We start from the raw sequence: 15,951 nt of genomic DNA, 5'->3' as shown, positions 1-15,951 counted from the left end.
AAAGTACTTGCTATTCAGATTGGGGAAATTGTTGGGAATCATTAAAATTATTTGGCATTGCTGGTCACCACTAGAAATGTTATGCTCTAAAAGAAAAAAAAAACCCGTGTTGAATGGATAGAAGGTGGTTGTTGAAGAAGACTGAAAACATATCCATTAGACAACCACTGAAGTAAATTCAGAGTTAGGAGGAGGCAGCCACCACAAGGTCAAAGGTCGTGGCCAAAGACAAGAAGTCAGCACAGGTGTCACGCTCGCTATAAGTCTACTTTGTTCTGAAAGACTTAAAAGGATCAGGAAGGAAAAATGGAAGGAGAACTGGGTTGGCGCAAATAAAATGTGCAAAGATATTCCTTGAAGCATTGATTATATTCACCAAAGATGGGAAAACTCTGGGTGTCTGTCAGTGAAGATTGGCCCACATCCGCCCAATGGGCCCTAGATGTGAGCTATTCCACTATATCACTTACAAATGGGACAAGGGGCTCCGTGTACTGACCTAGACAGATACATTGGTAAGTGGAAAAAATAAAAATAAAAGTGCAGAACAAAGGGTATATCTTTTATCTAAGAAAAAGGAGAATGGATTTTTTTTTGGCATTTGCATATATAAGAAACTAATAAAAGTATTTCCCCATGGAGTGTGGGGGGAGTAGGGGATGGAGGGATGGGGGGCAGGGCTAGAAGCAAGACATCTAACTGTATACATTTTTAGATACTTCTGATTTTTTAAACCATGTGCATTTATTATCTATTTAAAAATTAAAATAGGAATGGGTGGACAAGGTGCGATCAGAGCATTTGTGAACGGCAAGGTGGGGGTCAAGATAGGCATTGAGGGAGAAGCCAGGCCAACAGGAAAGAAGCAGGGAGCACAGAGGACAGATGGAAGCAGAAGGAAAGAACACAAAATGTCAGGCAGGCGTCCAGGAGCCCGAAGAGCCATGATGGCTATGGGCCAGAGTGACACACAGGGGGACAGAGCAAGCTACTAGTGGTTGGGTCAGTGAGCCAGGAAAGCCGGGGTCATCCCAGGAGAGGAGATGGACTGACTGTTAGCAAGGAACCTGATCCTTAGCAGGTGCACCCGGCTAGAGAGGAAGACTAAGGAGTGAAGAAATGGGCACTTGTGGACAACATCAACTGACAGCAGCCACAGTAAGCAGAAATGAGCTTTATACAAAGGCAAGTCAAGTGGGGGAAAAAGTGCTTCATCTCCTGATATTTCTCTTCACAAAATCTCAGGCTTGAAAGACCACGAGATGATGATGGTCTCCTCCCTCTTTTCAGGTGGGACCTCAAAGTTATTACCTCCGCGAGCTGTGAATTGATTCTGTTTTTCAAGACCTTGGAAAGACCTGAACCACCCTCCTGACACAATCTGGCACTCGGTGGATACGAAGCAATGCTGGTGCAGCAGAAGCTGTTGTAATGGAACGCCGCTTAACCAACCCACCAGGCTCCCCTGAGAGCCGACCCCTACAACATATTGGATCTTGCTTACTGGAGCCTTAGTCTTTTCATTTTATAAATGGAGATGATAATAGTACCTACCTACAGGGTTGTTGTGAGGATTAAATGAACTAATATGTAAGCAAAGCATTTAGAACAGTGCCTGTCACGTAGCAGACACCAAGCTGTTAACTACGGTTATTATGATTGACCTCGTCCACTGTTGGATGTTTGCTGCCATCTCTTGAATTACATGCTTAGAAAAAGATGTGTTTGTTCCCAAACCTGTTAATGACAGTTGTATGGTCATTGTAATCATACAACTTAATATTATGCTACCCAATAAAATATGGGTGGGGCAGAAAGAATTATTCATTCCATAAACATTAAGTTGAATACTTTGGGTAGACTCAGTAAAGAATGGTTACTCAGCAAATTGTTGTGGAATTAGGACAACGGTAAAAGTCTGGAAAAAGAAACTGAAGAAATCTAGATGAACTTTGGGCTCTGATAGTTTTATAAGTACCTTGGTTTTCTTTTCATTGGAAGAAACAAATTGGATGCTGTTTATGCAAAAAGATCACAGGGAACTCCAATCAGTAGACTCCTACTCAAAGGAAAACCTGGCAAATGAATGCACATTTCTCTTTTTTTCATTAAAATATTTAAGGTATCTTTTTAAATGGATATTTGCTATCACTGAAGTTTTCAACTGACCGATACATTACTTGATCCATATGGTACTAGAATATATATACAATTATTGTTAATAAAACTAAATAGGACATCTCTCCAGTCTGGTCTCCAACATTTTTCGGCAAGAGATCCTTGCACAGTGCACTGTTTGATGGTCATCAATTTCGCTGACATAAAAGCTGAGCCAGACTCTTCCCACGTCCAGGCTGGTTCCTTTCCTCAGATACACTAGCAAGCTATCTTTAATCTTATCTGGACATAAGGTAGCCTGAAAGAATGACCGACGTTGCTCAGCAGACCTCACTCAGAATTGGGACATAGCTCCAGTTCGAGGGGTCTGGCATAGGGGGCCTTAGAGATTCCGACTAGCTGCCCCGTTCACCCCTTAGTGTAATTCTCACCATCAATGTCTCTTCCTCAGGACCTGCTCTAAATTCTGACCCTTCGTCATCCTCCCAAGCCGCCTTATTCCTTTTCTACCCCACATTCACCACAGTTTGTAATTATAAATTTACTTAGGAATTTATTTAACCTCTGTCTCCTCCAACTAGATTTTTTTTGGCTTCATGAAGGCAGGGACAGACTGTAGTTATTCCCAGAGTCCAGCACTGTATCTGGCATGTGGTAGTTATGTTGGATAAGTGAATATATACGGGATGGATGGATGGACGGATGGATGGATGGATGGACGGATGGATGGACAGACGGATTCAATACTATACAGGTCTGCAGCTGTTACTTGTCACCAAGTGTTACCGAGAGACTTTCCTCGTGTGTAGCACTGTACTTCTGAGCACTTAATTACTGATCTTCCTACACCAACTTTGTGGGAGAGCAGCTATCATTATGTTTGAATTACAGGAACAAATAAAACGGAAGGTTAAGAGGCTTTCCTTGGAACACCTATAAACATCTAAAATATTTACCTTACTGGCTTGGCCCACTCTGAAAGCGGAATTCCAAACATCAACCCAAAGGGACCCCAATGGGCCTGGTGTCAACTCTTCAGTTGTACTATTGATGGGGGGGTTCCAGGGATACAGGAGGGCAGCGGAGATGGTGGTGAGGGCACGCAAGGGTCTGGGCACTGCCAGTATACCCAGGTAAGGAATCATTTCATTGCTTTAACTGGGATGTTGAATTGGTTATGTACCTGGAAATCAGTCCTTATCTCTGGAATCTTATATGACTATACTGATTTTGTCTCTTCTTAACATTTTCATATTTTGTTCATCATGGGTTCTTTACATTAATTTTGATTCTTAAAAATACTGTGTTAAGTGTCATTTATCATGATTATTCTTATTGTGTCTCCCCTCCAAATTCACGTGTTGAAGTCTGAACCCCCAGTACCTCAGAATGTGACCTTATTTGGAAACTGGATCATTGCAAATGTACCGTTTCCCCGAAAATAAGACCTAGCTGGACAATTGGCTCAAATGCATCTTTTGGAGCAAAAATTAATATAAGACCCAGTATTATATTATATTATATTATATTATATTATATTATATTATATTAATTATATTAAACTGGGTCTTATAGTAAAATAAAACCAGGTCTTATATTAAGTTTTGCTCCAAAAGATACATTAGCTGATTGTCCGACTAGGCTTTATTTTCCAGGAAACATGGTAGTTAGTTAAGGTGAAACCATACTGGGGGCGGGGGGGAGGCCTTAATCCCATATGACTGGTGTCCTTATAATCAGGGGAAATTTGGACAAAGACGGACACACACACAGGGAGAAAGCCATATGAAGACTGGAGTTCTGCTGCCACAAGCCAAGGAACTATCAGAAGCTGGAGAGAGGCCTAGAACAGACCTTCCCTAGAGGGTGATGACCCTGCCTGGCATCTTAATCACAGACCTCTGGCCTCTGGAACTATGAGGCAACACATTTTTGTTGTTTAAGCCATTCAGTGTGTGGTACTTTGTTCTGGCAGCCCCCATAAACTAATGTAATTACTGAGGGATTCGTTTTTTAGTTTTGTTTTATCCTCTCTCACCTTACTCTGGTCCCAGCCCTGGATCATAATGTGATCTCTCTGTCTGCGATTCACTCACATCAGCCTTGAGATTTCTGGGATTTAAGAGCAAAGGAAGCCCTTCTATAAAAAATGCAAAAGACCCTATGAAATGCAATCGGTTGTTAAAAATGTCCTGGGGTTGCAGGTGGGTGTCAGGGGAGCGAAGGGAAGGATTTTATTTTAGACTTCACATCCTGAAACACAAACCCTTCATTTCTGGGGCCCCCTTCACGGAACAGGGCACTCGAAGAGATTTCCAAAGGAGCCACAATCACCTGTTGCACCAAAGCGAACTCCCAGGCCTTTTTTTCTTGAACTCTTGAGAAGAGGGCCCACAGCCATGTGTTATACAACAAGACTCCTATCTGCAGGCTGCTTTCTGATTGGTCTAAATCTACTTGGTGCTCTTTAAGACGTGTGCTCTGGTCTTAGGCTCAGCATCTATGGTACAATATAGCTATCAAAGCAGCATTGACCTTTTCTTTCCAGGCTATGGAATAACACTACTTTAGCCTTTCTATGTAACTTCAATCCTTTAATCCGGCCATGAAAATAAGAATTGTTCTACGTGCCCAAGGCCTGAAAGAAATCAGCTTAAGTAATGTAAACAGGAATGGTGGGGGGTGGGGAGGCAGGGATGGGGAGTGGGGGTGGGGGACTAGAGTACAGGCCCTTTAATTCCTATCTCCTCCCATTTGCTTTCCTTTCTGTAATAACTAGTTTTCAAGAAAATCTGGGTTGTGTGGAGTCTGTTTGGAAAGGCAGCTTTGCGCTTGGTGTAGTCAAATTGGTGTGGTCAAATGACTCAAGGATGAAGAAATGACCACACACACATTGATATTTATATTATATTATCAATCTATGTCCTGAGTTCCTAAGGAAGGTTGCCTCATGGTTCTGCTACTATAAAACCTGCTATTATACAGGGATAGAGAAGTAAATTTACAAAGTTATAAAATATAAGGCAAGGGACCCAATTCTCAGTTTCTGTAACTCTTGTGGAGAACAATTCTATAAAAATGAAAAGTTACACCAATATCAATAGTTGCATACATTTCAAATTTAGATTATAAACATAAATATGAAGACTGTCTGCTTTTATGTTTTATACTAGGCCAAAGTCACCAACCATTCTCAATAAGCAACATTAATACTTGGATTTATTTTTCAGAATCCTTCGTAGAAGATAATTTTCCAAGAAAATGAATTATATAAAGTGCCATGAAAAGAAGAATTTACAACGAGATCTGGAGAGAGTACTAGTTTCTTTTGCTTAGAAGAAAGGTTGTGGGGGAAACGGGGAGAGTTTATTGACAATTAAAAAAAAAAAAAGTACAAAGACTAGCCACAGGGCAGATTAGTCCATGCTTGGAAAAGCTGACTAAGGAGGTGTGGGGATAACATTAGGGTTGAGGGCTAGGCTAAGGCATGAAGATTTCTTAACCCTCATCCAGCAAAAATTTGAATCAAATGAAAGATCGCACTTACCTAATCGTCTGATTATGGTAGCTTTTCAAATCCTGTCCAATGCTGGTGGTTACTACTATCTGTGGTAGGAGAGATACACAAGTTATGCCTCAACACCTCACATCACAAATACAGGTCTTGGGTATCAATTACTCATAAAATGTGCTGCCTAGTCTTTTGCCTGCTCAGTGGCTGCAAAAATAAAATGATCAGTTTACGAGCCCTGTGTCTATCTTAAAACTTAAGAAATTTAATTTCTCCAAATGATTTGATGTGGTAAAAAGGCCTATCATGCAATTTTTCCCAGTCGGGCTTCAGGTATTTCCAAACTACAAGACAAAGGTTCATTTGGTGTAGTCGTGCTTCAAAGTTTATTAATAGCATAGAAAAACAAGGGAATGTGTAAGATACATTTTGAAATTTTACTCAGATTCCATGACAGCCTTCGGGGGAAAGACAAGATTGATGCTGAACGGTCTTCATGCACGGCTGTTCCTCACACTCTTTCCCTAAGCCCTGAGAATCGTCACCGTCATTTCAATGGTGACAATGCTTTTGTCATGGATGTCATTAGCTGTCATGTATTCTTCTGTGTTGGATTACAACATAAACCTCTGGAGTTAAGGGGCTCCTTTTATTCCCCCAGTGCTAGTACAGAAGCATGTTTACCAAACATATGCTGGCCTAACTAGATTCTTGAAATGACTACAACACTGTATCTACTCATATGAAACACAAACTAACCCGTAAAGCCGAACCCAGTTCAGCCATGTACAATATGAAGAAAATGACTTAAACAAACCATTTACTTTAAGTCAGTTTGTCCATGTAGTCAAAGCAATGAATATAGCCGCGCCACCACAGAGGTAGATTTTGTGTAGAAAAATAATTAAGTATTGTTTCGGGACTTATGTATATTAGGGAGACCAGATGGGATGGAAAGAAAAAAAGACAAAAAGTCTACTAAAGAAAAAAAACTACTTCTTTTTTCTTTCCACCCCATCTGGTCTTCCTAATTCTTCTCTCCTGCTTTACCCTATCATGTGCTCTGCCGTTGAATTCATCTCTTTAATTAAAGAACTACTTTGATTTACTCTTCTTCTGCTCGAACATCTTCCATGACGCCCTGCTGCTTTGCAAGTAGAAATCTAAATTCCATGATATTCAAGATTCTCCACTTTCTAGCCCTAAAGATAGTTTTTTCTTCTTTTAGCGTTCTACAGTCTGTAAATTTCTACTCCAGTCCAACTGGTTTATCTGCTCACCCTCAGTGATGTGCTAAAATGCCCCTGGCTCTCTCCTCTATCTCATTTCTGCCCATTCGTTGGAACCTTCTCTATGAAACCTTCCCTGAGCATCCCAGCATGAAGTGCTGTCTCTCTTCTCTGAATCAATATGAATCATTTGGCAATTAAGCTCGCCTTATGACATCCCTTCACCTATTTAATGCTATTTCCATAAATAGTCTATAAGCTCCTTGAGCACAGTGCCTTGCATACAGCAGGTGCAAAATAAGACCTGTGATTGGCTCGGATGGTTTGATACCTGTCTAAGTGACACATAGCACTGAGCCAACCTCCTTAGGAGAAAATCAGCAATCAAGCTTCAATGCCATCATAATCCTCATGTAAATGAGAAGCTAAAACATGGACCACAGCTATGTCACCTAACGTCGTTCAGGAAAGAAACATACAAAAAATCCCAGCTAACATTTCAGACTCTTCTCAGGAAAGCAAGAAGGATTGACCTGATTTCTTTTCTCGTCAGAAAAAGGAAATGTGATAAGCCTAGCCACCAAGGGAAGTCTGTATTATCTAATACACAAGACAAACAAGACGTCTCTTTCAGTTTTGTTACCGGAAAACCACAAATCAATAAGAAAAGCTGATGAGAAAATAAAGCCACCAGGAAAACAGTAGTATACTGACATCATGTAGGTTGAAAAATGGAATTGTCTTCAATTATAACAACAGATTTGCCATAATCCATAAAATCTGTGTTATGAGTGTTTGAAACAGTGATAGTGTTTTATAGTACAAAATAGATAAAGACCCTTCGTTCTGCCAGAATTATCTCTTAGGTTTGTTAATTATTATTTGTTTGTTTATGCCCAACATAAGCAATTGTTTCAACTGCCAAAAACTGTCAAACCACTTCTTGACTGAACTTACCAATAAATTTTCTGTAAAAAAAAAAAGTTGTAGATCTGATAACACCATATACATAAACATGGCTGATGCTGTTTTAACATTTATTTCCACAAAATCTATCTTGCCAGGGGAAAAGCACCAAATTCCTCAGATCATTGAGGCTATACAGCTGGCTATATTATTTACTCATTCACAATATGGTCGAAAGAAGCACTTTAAAAGCCAATTAAATGGGATGGGATTCTTATGATTTAAACTCCAATCTATAAAAGTTTGATCGAAAAAAGTATATAGTTGTAAAGTGTTGATCATTTACCACAAATTTGTTTTTACAGACCTTGCTCCCTGACTTTACAGCAATGCTTAACGTTAAGTGACGATGCTGATATGATTCATGGGGGGGCATGCATACAGGTACCTGGCCTCCATTAAAAGAGATATCCAGTCGAAACCACTCCTTCAAAGGTAGGGTGAATTTAGTTTTTACAGCAAGGTCTTCTCCTTTGACAAGATGCATTTGAATATGCAAGTGGCCTAAAAGGAAAATGATAAAAATATAGTTAGGAGTGAATGAAGTGGCTTCATTTTTTAAATAATTGTCCTAAGAAGCTACCAGGCTGGATCACCTTCCTTCTTCCTTTAACCAAAAACAGAGTGAACCAACAACAAAACAAGTAAATGCATTCCTTTGTAAAGAAGACATTTGCTTTAAGCTTCCAGAAAAAAAGTTTAATCTGAAAACCATCCCTGTGACGAAACTGTCACATTGACAATATCGCCCTTATTCTATGCAGACATATTTGTCAACAGACCGAACATAAGAAAAACAACAATATCATTTTAAGGTTCTGTTTTACACTTACCCTCTTCGGTAAGAAATACAGAAGGCGTGCCGTACATCTCATTAGAATCAACAAAGTACAGAATCCCACAGAGATTGGCCTTGCAATAATGGAGTAAATAAAGCCACAATGAAACAGTAAACCTATAAAAGTGAGGAGAAAAAAAGGTTCTACAGATTGATATCATCCAAGAACAGGTAATTATAGTTAACAATGACCAAGTAAATTGCTTTCTTTCCAACGAAGGAATGAATTTGCCTTCGAGTTTATCATGGGATCTCAGCTTGCAAAGCTTGATTCTTGAGACAAAGGAAGTAGTTATAGAAACTGTAAGAGACAGGAGTTAAGCATCACTGTACAAAACTAGCAGACATGCTACCTTGCACCAAAAACTCTGTTTCTGTGCCTCTTTGAGAATCTCACACTCCTGCCATTTGAATTCTTGATTAAGGCTTATCAAGCTAGACACAGAATTTAAAAAATCTGGATTTTAATAAGAGGTGATTTGATAAGAAGCTATTCTAATTTCGATTATTACAAGAAAAAAACACATAATTAGGGCTTTTTGAGCAATTTTGTTTCTTTCCAAGACAAAAGCCCAGAGGTAGAAAAAAATGTCATACTCTGCAAATGGCATCACTCTTTGCTAATTGGGACACATATATACTATTTTAAGGCACATGTTAGGTTGTTCAGTATCACAGTTCTGGTGGACCAATATGGAACAACTAATCTAATTGTTCCACTTCTGAACTGGGACTGCTTTAGTTGGAAAAATATATATTGTACATCTATGATTTGTGGGATGAGGATAAATTAACAGTAGTCAATTTAACTAGGACAGATTTAGCCAAGCTATATGATCCATCAGTCATTCAGCAAATATTTGCTGAACACTTGATGTCACACACTGTGCTAGTGACCGGCAGTTCAAAGATGAGGGGCTGGGGATAACTAAATTTTTCACATAAAACAGGAATCAAGGTCAAAACAAACGTAGAGTTCTCTCCATCACCCCAGTAACAAATTCAGTTTGGGTTAAAGTGGCAGTGGCCTCAGGTTCTTTGGGGATACATCCAAACAAGTCCTTTAGAATAATCTGGGCTTTATAATCTGGCCTCCAAATCAGTGGTAAAAGATGCAGACAGATGGTGCCACACGGCTCCCTCCTGACCCACCCAGCTGAGCAAGCTCATGAAGATAAGTTATTACAAGGAAGCTTAGCAAGAACATACGCTCAGTAAAGTGAGTCAAGATCTTTCTACAGCCAGCAGCATGGGAAGAATTAAATCACTCTGCTAAATCCATCTAGTCTGAGGTGAACCATTTTCAGCATCTTCAATTCCGCAGCGGAAAAAAAAAAAAAAAAAAATATATATATATATATATATATATATATACATATCTGGGTTTTGCTGAAATCAACGGAGGAGATCAGAAGTGGGAAGATTTCCAGTGGCTCATCCAATCTTCCGAGACAGAAAAGGCACAACAAGGGCTGCAATCTGTGCTGGCAGTGGCTGGCTACACTTGGAACCTTGCAAAGGCCTCAGATTCCAACACCTTTTCCCCCACTCATGTCATTCTTGAGACTGACATATAAAGTCTAAGGCAAACTGAGGATTGAAGTGCACGAATCACTAAAGAATACTTTGAGGCCTTCAGGTCCACACATTCTGCCTAAGCTGTGTAGATTTCAACATTTTTCCAAAACATATGACAAAAGATTTATCTGTCCTCTTAAGGGATTCATTCCACTTGCCTGCTCCCAGCCTCAGATAAAAAGAGCATGGCTCCACCAGCCCCCGTCATCGGCCCATTCTTACACTGGATAATCGATCCGCTGGTGTCGGGTGGCCTCCAGCTCGCGGTTCTGAAACCTCGGGAACTTCTTCACGATGCCTGTGTTCTCTCCGCTGGAGGCATAGAGAAAGCCCAGGAGGGTGACCACATCTGCAAAGGACCAGACAGCTGCCTTTCAGTTATCTCCAGAAAAGCATTGTTTCCCAAATCACATTCTTCCTGGACCCCTCTGCCTGGCTCCAATCCAACATTTAAATGAAATAGTCTGCAAGTGTTATTAGGTTGGTGCAAAAGTAATTGCGATTTTTGCAATTATTTTTAACCTTTTAAACCGCAATTCTTTTTGCACCAACCTGATAACAAACATGTATGGAACACGGAACATATGCCAGCGCCCGCTAAGCACTTTACAGAGTTAGCCCAGTTAGTTTTCATAGCAACCCTATAAAGGAGATTCTATTATTAGTCCCACTGTACAGATGAAAAGTCTGAGGACTAAACAGGTAAAATAAATTGCCTAAGGTCACAGAGCTAGTAAGTGGTAGAGCCAAATTTCATGTTTTGAGCTCAGGTTCTATGTGCTCAACCATTTCACACACTGTCTTCTAATGTCAAGGAAAACATTTTGAATTTGTGGAATAATAGTAACAGTTAACACTTCATTCACACTCATTATGGTCCACACGGCTGTAAAATAATAATTTAACTTAAAAAAATATATAAATGCATTTAATTCTCATTAGTATCCCAAGTGTACAGATGAGGAAATAGAGGCACAGCTGCCAAAATAATAATTAACATTTATTTAACACTTAGAATATGCCCAGGCAATAGACTGAGCGCATTTCAGGAATAATCTCATTTAATTTCACAACAATCTATGGAATAGGTTCTATTATCACCCCCCCCCCATTTAATAGATGACAAAACTGAGCCTTAGAGAAGGTTACATAATAAGAGGTAGAGCTGCAATTCAAACTCAAGCAGTCTGGTTTCAGAATCCACGTTCTTAAAATTGCATTTTTTTTTTCTGTGCAGATTTTCCTAATATATTCAACACATTATCCTATGCAAATATTAGTAACCATACCCCTTAAAATTAGAGAGGCGTCCACTTTATTTTGAAAATGTGGGAGAATTCTGTGACTCTAGAAAAGAGGGTGTCCATGACGAATCTCAAAGGGAGAATTGAGTTATTTCATCTATATTTAATATCTACTGCTTTAAACAAGGCTAATGTGAATTTCTTTTTTTTTGTGTGTGTGTGTGTGTGTGTGTGTGTGTGTGTTTTTTGAGTCATACCAACAGCTTTATTGAAAGATGAGGAGAGCCAAACCCCCCTACCCTACGGCAGGCGGTATGGGCCTCAAGCTTGGGGCATCTGGGCATCCTGCAGCCGGAGAGGTGAATTTCTTATTTCCTATGCTCCCTCCCACCAAAGAGAAATGAATTCACTGAATTCAACCTAGGAATAAAGATCATTTTTTCTCTTTCTCCAAAATGCTCCTTGATTTAAATGTCCATGATTAAATGGTGAAAATAATTTATTTCCCTGGACTTCTTAGAGAGGGAAGAGTAGATTTCTAGGCAAGTTACCAAATGCCAATATGGACACAAATTATGGGAGCCTCAGCCTGGGACGCTGAACACCCAGCTCTCATTCCTCTGTGAGAAAAAAAAAATTTTATCATAGAAAGAGGTACCCGTGGTTCATTATAATTTGGAAATCATAAGAGCAAAGTTTTTGTAATGTCAGACTTCTGTATATATTATTATATGTACATATATACCATGTTTCCCTGAAAATAAGACCTAGCCGGACCATGAGCTCTAATGCGTCTTTTGGAGCAAAAATTAATGTAAGACCCGATATTATATATTATATTATATTATATTATATTATATTATGCCAGATCTTATATTATATAAGATCCGGTCTAATATTACAATAAAATAAGACTGGGTCTTATATTAATTTTTGCTCCAAAAGATGCATTAGAGTTGATTATCTGGCTAGGTCTTATTTTCGGGGAAACACGATAGTAGAATTAAGTAAGCCAAATGTTCCTTGGTGTCCACAAATCTACCTGATTTGCTATGTTGAGATGGATTTGGAAACCCAAAAGAGTGGAATTCAGAAACACTACAAACTTTTTCTTTACAACTTGAGCTCAATTTGGGTATGGCGGACTTGTTATCCTTGGAATCTGGGAGGAAAAATCACCAAGAGGTTGACATCAGCCCAACCTGTTTGATTGTCATCGTGTTGAGTGAAACAGGAGACCTGTGGCCACGTTACCCCCCCGCCCCCCAGGTACCCCTCTGCTGATGGCTGCTGCTGACTTATCTGGTATGTAGTAGAAGCATTTATCAAAATGAATGGGATTTGATTCTGCCCAACCTGATTCCAGTAAAGGGGGGCTTCATAAAGGAGATTACCAAAGTGAAAGGAGCGAACAGTAAATGTTGATGAGCCTCTCTCTTATCCTAAGATCAAAATAAAACAGGTTGAACAGGAGAACTTGCAGCAAAAGACAGCGGAGGGAAAAATCTAAGACCCAAAGATCAAAAATCCATTTTATAGGAACACATACGTTTTACATCCAACAAAACCAAAGAGATCGTGGTTTTCTTGTCAAATCTGTAGCTTCAATAGTTTTACGATTTGGAGTTCTATTGTAATTTCCCCTCAGTATTATATTATTTTTCCATTTAATTATAAATAATTAATAGGAATGAAATTTTACAGCGGGAAAGACTTTAGAATTCCTCTCGTCCAGCAAAACACAGAGGCTTATTTTCTAGTAACTGCCTTTGGCTGCTTGGAGTACTATAATTAATTGGTTAGTGGTGGGTCTCATAGGCACCAGAAAGGGGAGTGACAATACCAGTGTCATTCGCCATGAAAGAATAAACAGGTAGGAAAACTTCGGTTTAAAGAGGTGAAGTGGCTCGCCCAATTTTCTCTAGCATGTAAGCTCCAAGAAAGCAGGGACATTACTTCATTTCATTATTTCATCCCCAGAGCCCAGAACAGTGCTCAACACTTCCTAGAAGCTCCAGAAATATTCAGTGAGTGAGTGAATAAATAAACTAACACAGGAATACCATGGTGGCCAAGTCAGGATTTGCACCTCTCTTGGGCTCAACACTTTCCACAATTCTATAACGTGCCCTGTGCTGTCTAAGCCAAATAATAGTCTATCTTTTTTCAGATCTTTCCCCCAAATTCGTTTCATTGACTTTTTTCTGGAATGAGGAAGTTAGATAGGAAAACGGCATCATTACCCACCCCCTTGACGGTTTTGTTTGTTTTATGTCCTCCAATTTTAGAGCAAGAAGAGGCATTAGATATCATATGGTGCAAAGGCCTGCATTTGGAGACAAGAAAAGCTTTAGTGTCTTGTTGAAGGTTATATAGTTAATAAGAGATCCAGGTATGACTAAAACCAGGTGTCCCACTACAGACCAATGGGCTTTTGGTTAAACCACATCACGTCTCACAAAATGTTCAGCTGGCATGCCCCTGTGCGGCCACACTGGTGGCTGAAAACTGAAATGTGTCCATATTGGTTAGATGATTGGGCGCCCCACCCCCAACCCTCTACCCTGGCCTCTCCTCCAGGGTAGAGCCTGGCTCAGTAAGGACCTCCCTCACCATCCTGCTTCAGCACTAGGGCCAGCGCCCTGGGAGACTGACTAGGGCCCCTACCTCTTCCTGGTTGCTAAGTGTTTTGAATAACACCCCCACCCCCAGTGGGGTGGCTGGGAGGGTCACATAGCTCATTGGCCAGTGCAGCTAAGTGATCAGAGCCCTGACACAGACACCAGCTCTGGGAAAGGTTCCGTTTTCGCATAACAAAGCCCTACTCAGGATGTGCTCCAAACGCATCACAATAATGCAGCTGACATCTTCAGCCCATTTGTGGAGAGGAAGGTAAAGACAGTTTTGTGGCAAGAAATAATTGTGACTATACATCTGTAAGCAGGACCTGGAAGAAAAGAAGGTAAGATTTTCCAACTCGAAGAAAGTAAAGCTAGAGCACAAGTAACTCGATAATGCTTTCCAAACACAGGGCATTAAAAAGGCAGTGGTGATCAGGTGTTTTATTTTCCTTAAAGGCAAAGTCTGAGAATGAAAACTCTACTTTCTAGCAAGTATGATTTAGGTCAGAATTTCCCCCCAGAAGCGACTAGGCAGGGACGTGAGTGACTAAGAAAGTCTGTGGCATATGCACTACTAGGAGTCTTAAGAATAAAATGAATTCCACTCCCAGTAATTTATCCTCCAAACATACGTCCGCACAAAAATATATGTAAGAGGATGTTTGGCAAACCCTTGTTGTTAATAGTAAAGGACGAGAAATGACCTGTGTGACCATCAGCAGGAGACAAGTTAAATACATGATGGACTGTCGGCAATGGAATGTTAAGTAGCTATTGAAAAGAATGAGGTTATGTACTCCATACTGATCCAGGACCGTCTCTGCCGTATTGTTAATGAGTGCTGCGGGAGAGTTTATAGTATCCTTCGTGTATACAAAGAGAAGGGGCTATCCACATAATGTTTACACGTGCAGGGAACATTTCGGGAAGGAGATACAAGAAACCAGTGCTGTTAAATTTGCCCCCGGATTAGAAGACGGGGGTGGGTGGAAACTTACTCTTACCCCCAAACCCTTTTACACTATCTGAATTTTTTTTTTTTTTAACCAGGTCCATGCATTACTGTTTTGGCTAAAAGAGAAGAGAACCACATCTCTGAATGTTTCCACCCAGGCAGGGAGAAGGAGCCAGCCATATTCAGAGACCACCCCACCCTGGGCCTCCACGGAGGCTCCATCCGCTTCAAAGAGACAAAGTCCAGTAGGTGAGGAAAACAGAATGATTCACATCGGTTAAAAATTCAACTTAAAAAGAGTGTTCCTCCTCATTTAGAACCTGGCATCGGACTGTATTAGCATATTTCAGAGGTGGCATAGCAAAGGCGAAGGAATCAGGAAGCATGGATTCCAGTTAAACAAACACCATGAGCCTTGGCTTTCCCCTCCATAAAGAGCGGAAGAGAATTATTCTCTTTCCCATATTATGAAGATTAAATGAGACAATGTGCAGGGAAAAGTGTTTTGAAATCATAAATGGCAATGCAGATACAGGGCATTAATTAGTGTTATTACTGAAAAACTCAGACCACTGTGGTTAATGGGGGAGCAAAAGGAACTAGGTCTTTTTTACCTAAAAGTGCCAAATACATCGTTCTTACAATTACAAAAAGTATCTTCATGTCATTGATTTGACTAGTCCTGCTGCATAAACTGATATTTCCACAGAGACAAGTAAAGTCGGGCTCCAATATTCGACTTAAACTCTTCTATTAGTTTGTTATAATGGAGTTTAGTTATAAGAAATCATTCTTCCAATCTGATGAATGTGAAAATGAGAGTAAAATTTTAGGGAAAGGAAAAGAGAGTGGAAAAGAAGGAAACTGCCATGTTCTCCAGTGTCTGAAATA

The 15,951-nt window shown here is 40.0% G+C and overlaps 1 protein-coding gene across 2 annotated transcripts in view; it reads right to left on the bottom strand.

Annotated features, from left to right (window-relative positions):
- Positions 1–15,951, bottom strand: part of SEL1L3 (SEL1L family member 3) — a 97,848-nt gene that overhangs the window by 63,164 nt on the left and 18,733 nt on the right. For both annotated transcript variants that reach the window (XM_081056469.1, XM_081056468.1), the window contains exons 3-6: positions 10,463–10,589; positions 8,658–8,779; positions 8,213–8,328; positions 5,666–5,724 (exon numbers count right to left, since the gene is read on the bottom strand). In XM_081056469.1, the coding sequence (XP_080912595.1) occupies positions 5,666–5,724; positions 8,213–8,328; positions 8,658–8,779; positions 10,463–10,589 (424 nt within the window). The remainder of the gene's footprint in view (positions 1–5,665; positions 5,725–8,212; positions 8,329–8,657; positions 8,780–10,462; positions 10,590–15,951) is intronic.

Source organism: Rhinolophus hipposideros, assembly GCF_964194185.1.
Source record: "Rhinolophus hipposideros genome assembly, chromosome: 1".
In the NCBI taxonomy this organism is placed as follows: domain Eukaryota; kingdom Metazoa; phylum Chordata; class Mammalia; order Chiroptera; family Rhinolophidae; genus Rhinolophus; species Rhinolophus hipposideros.
This window is presented reverse-complemented; position numbering and strand designations above follow the sequence as displayed.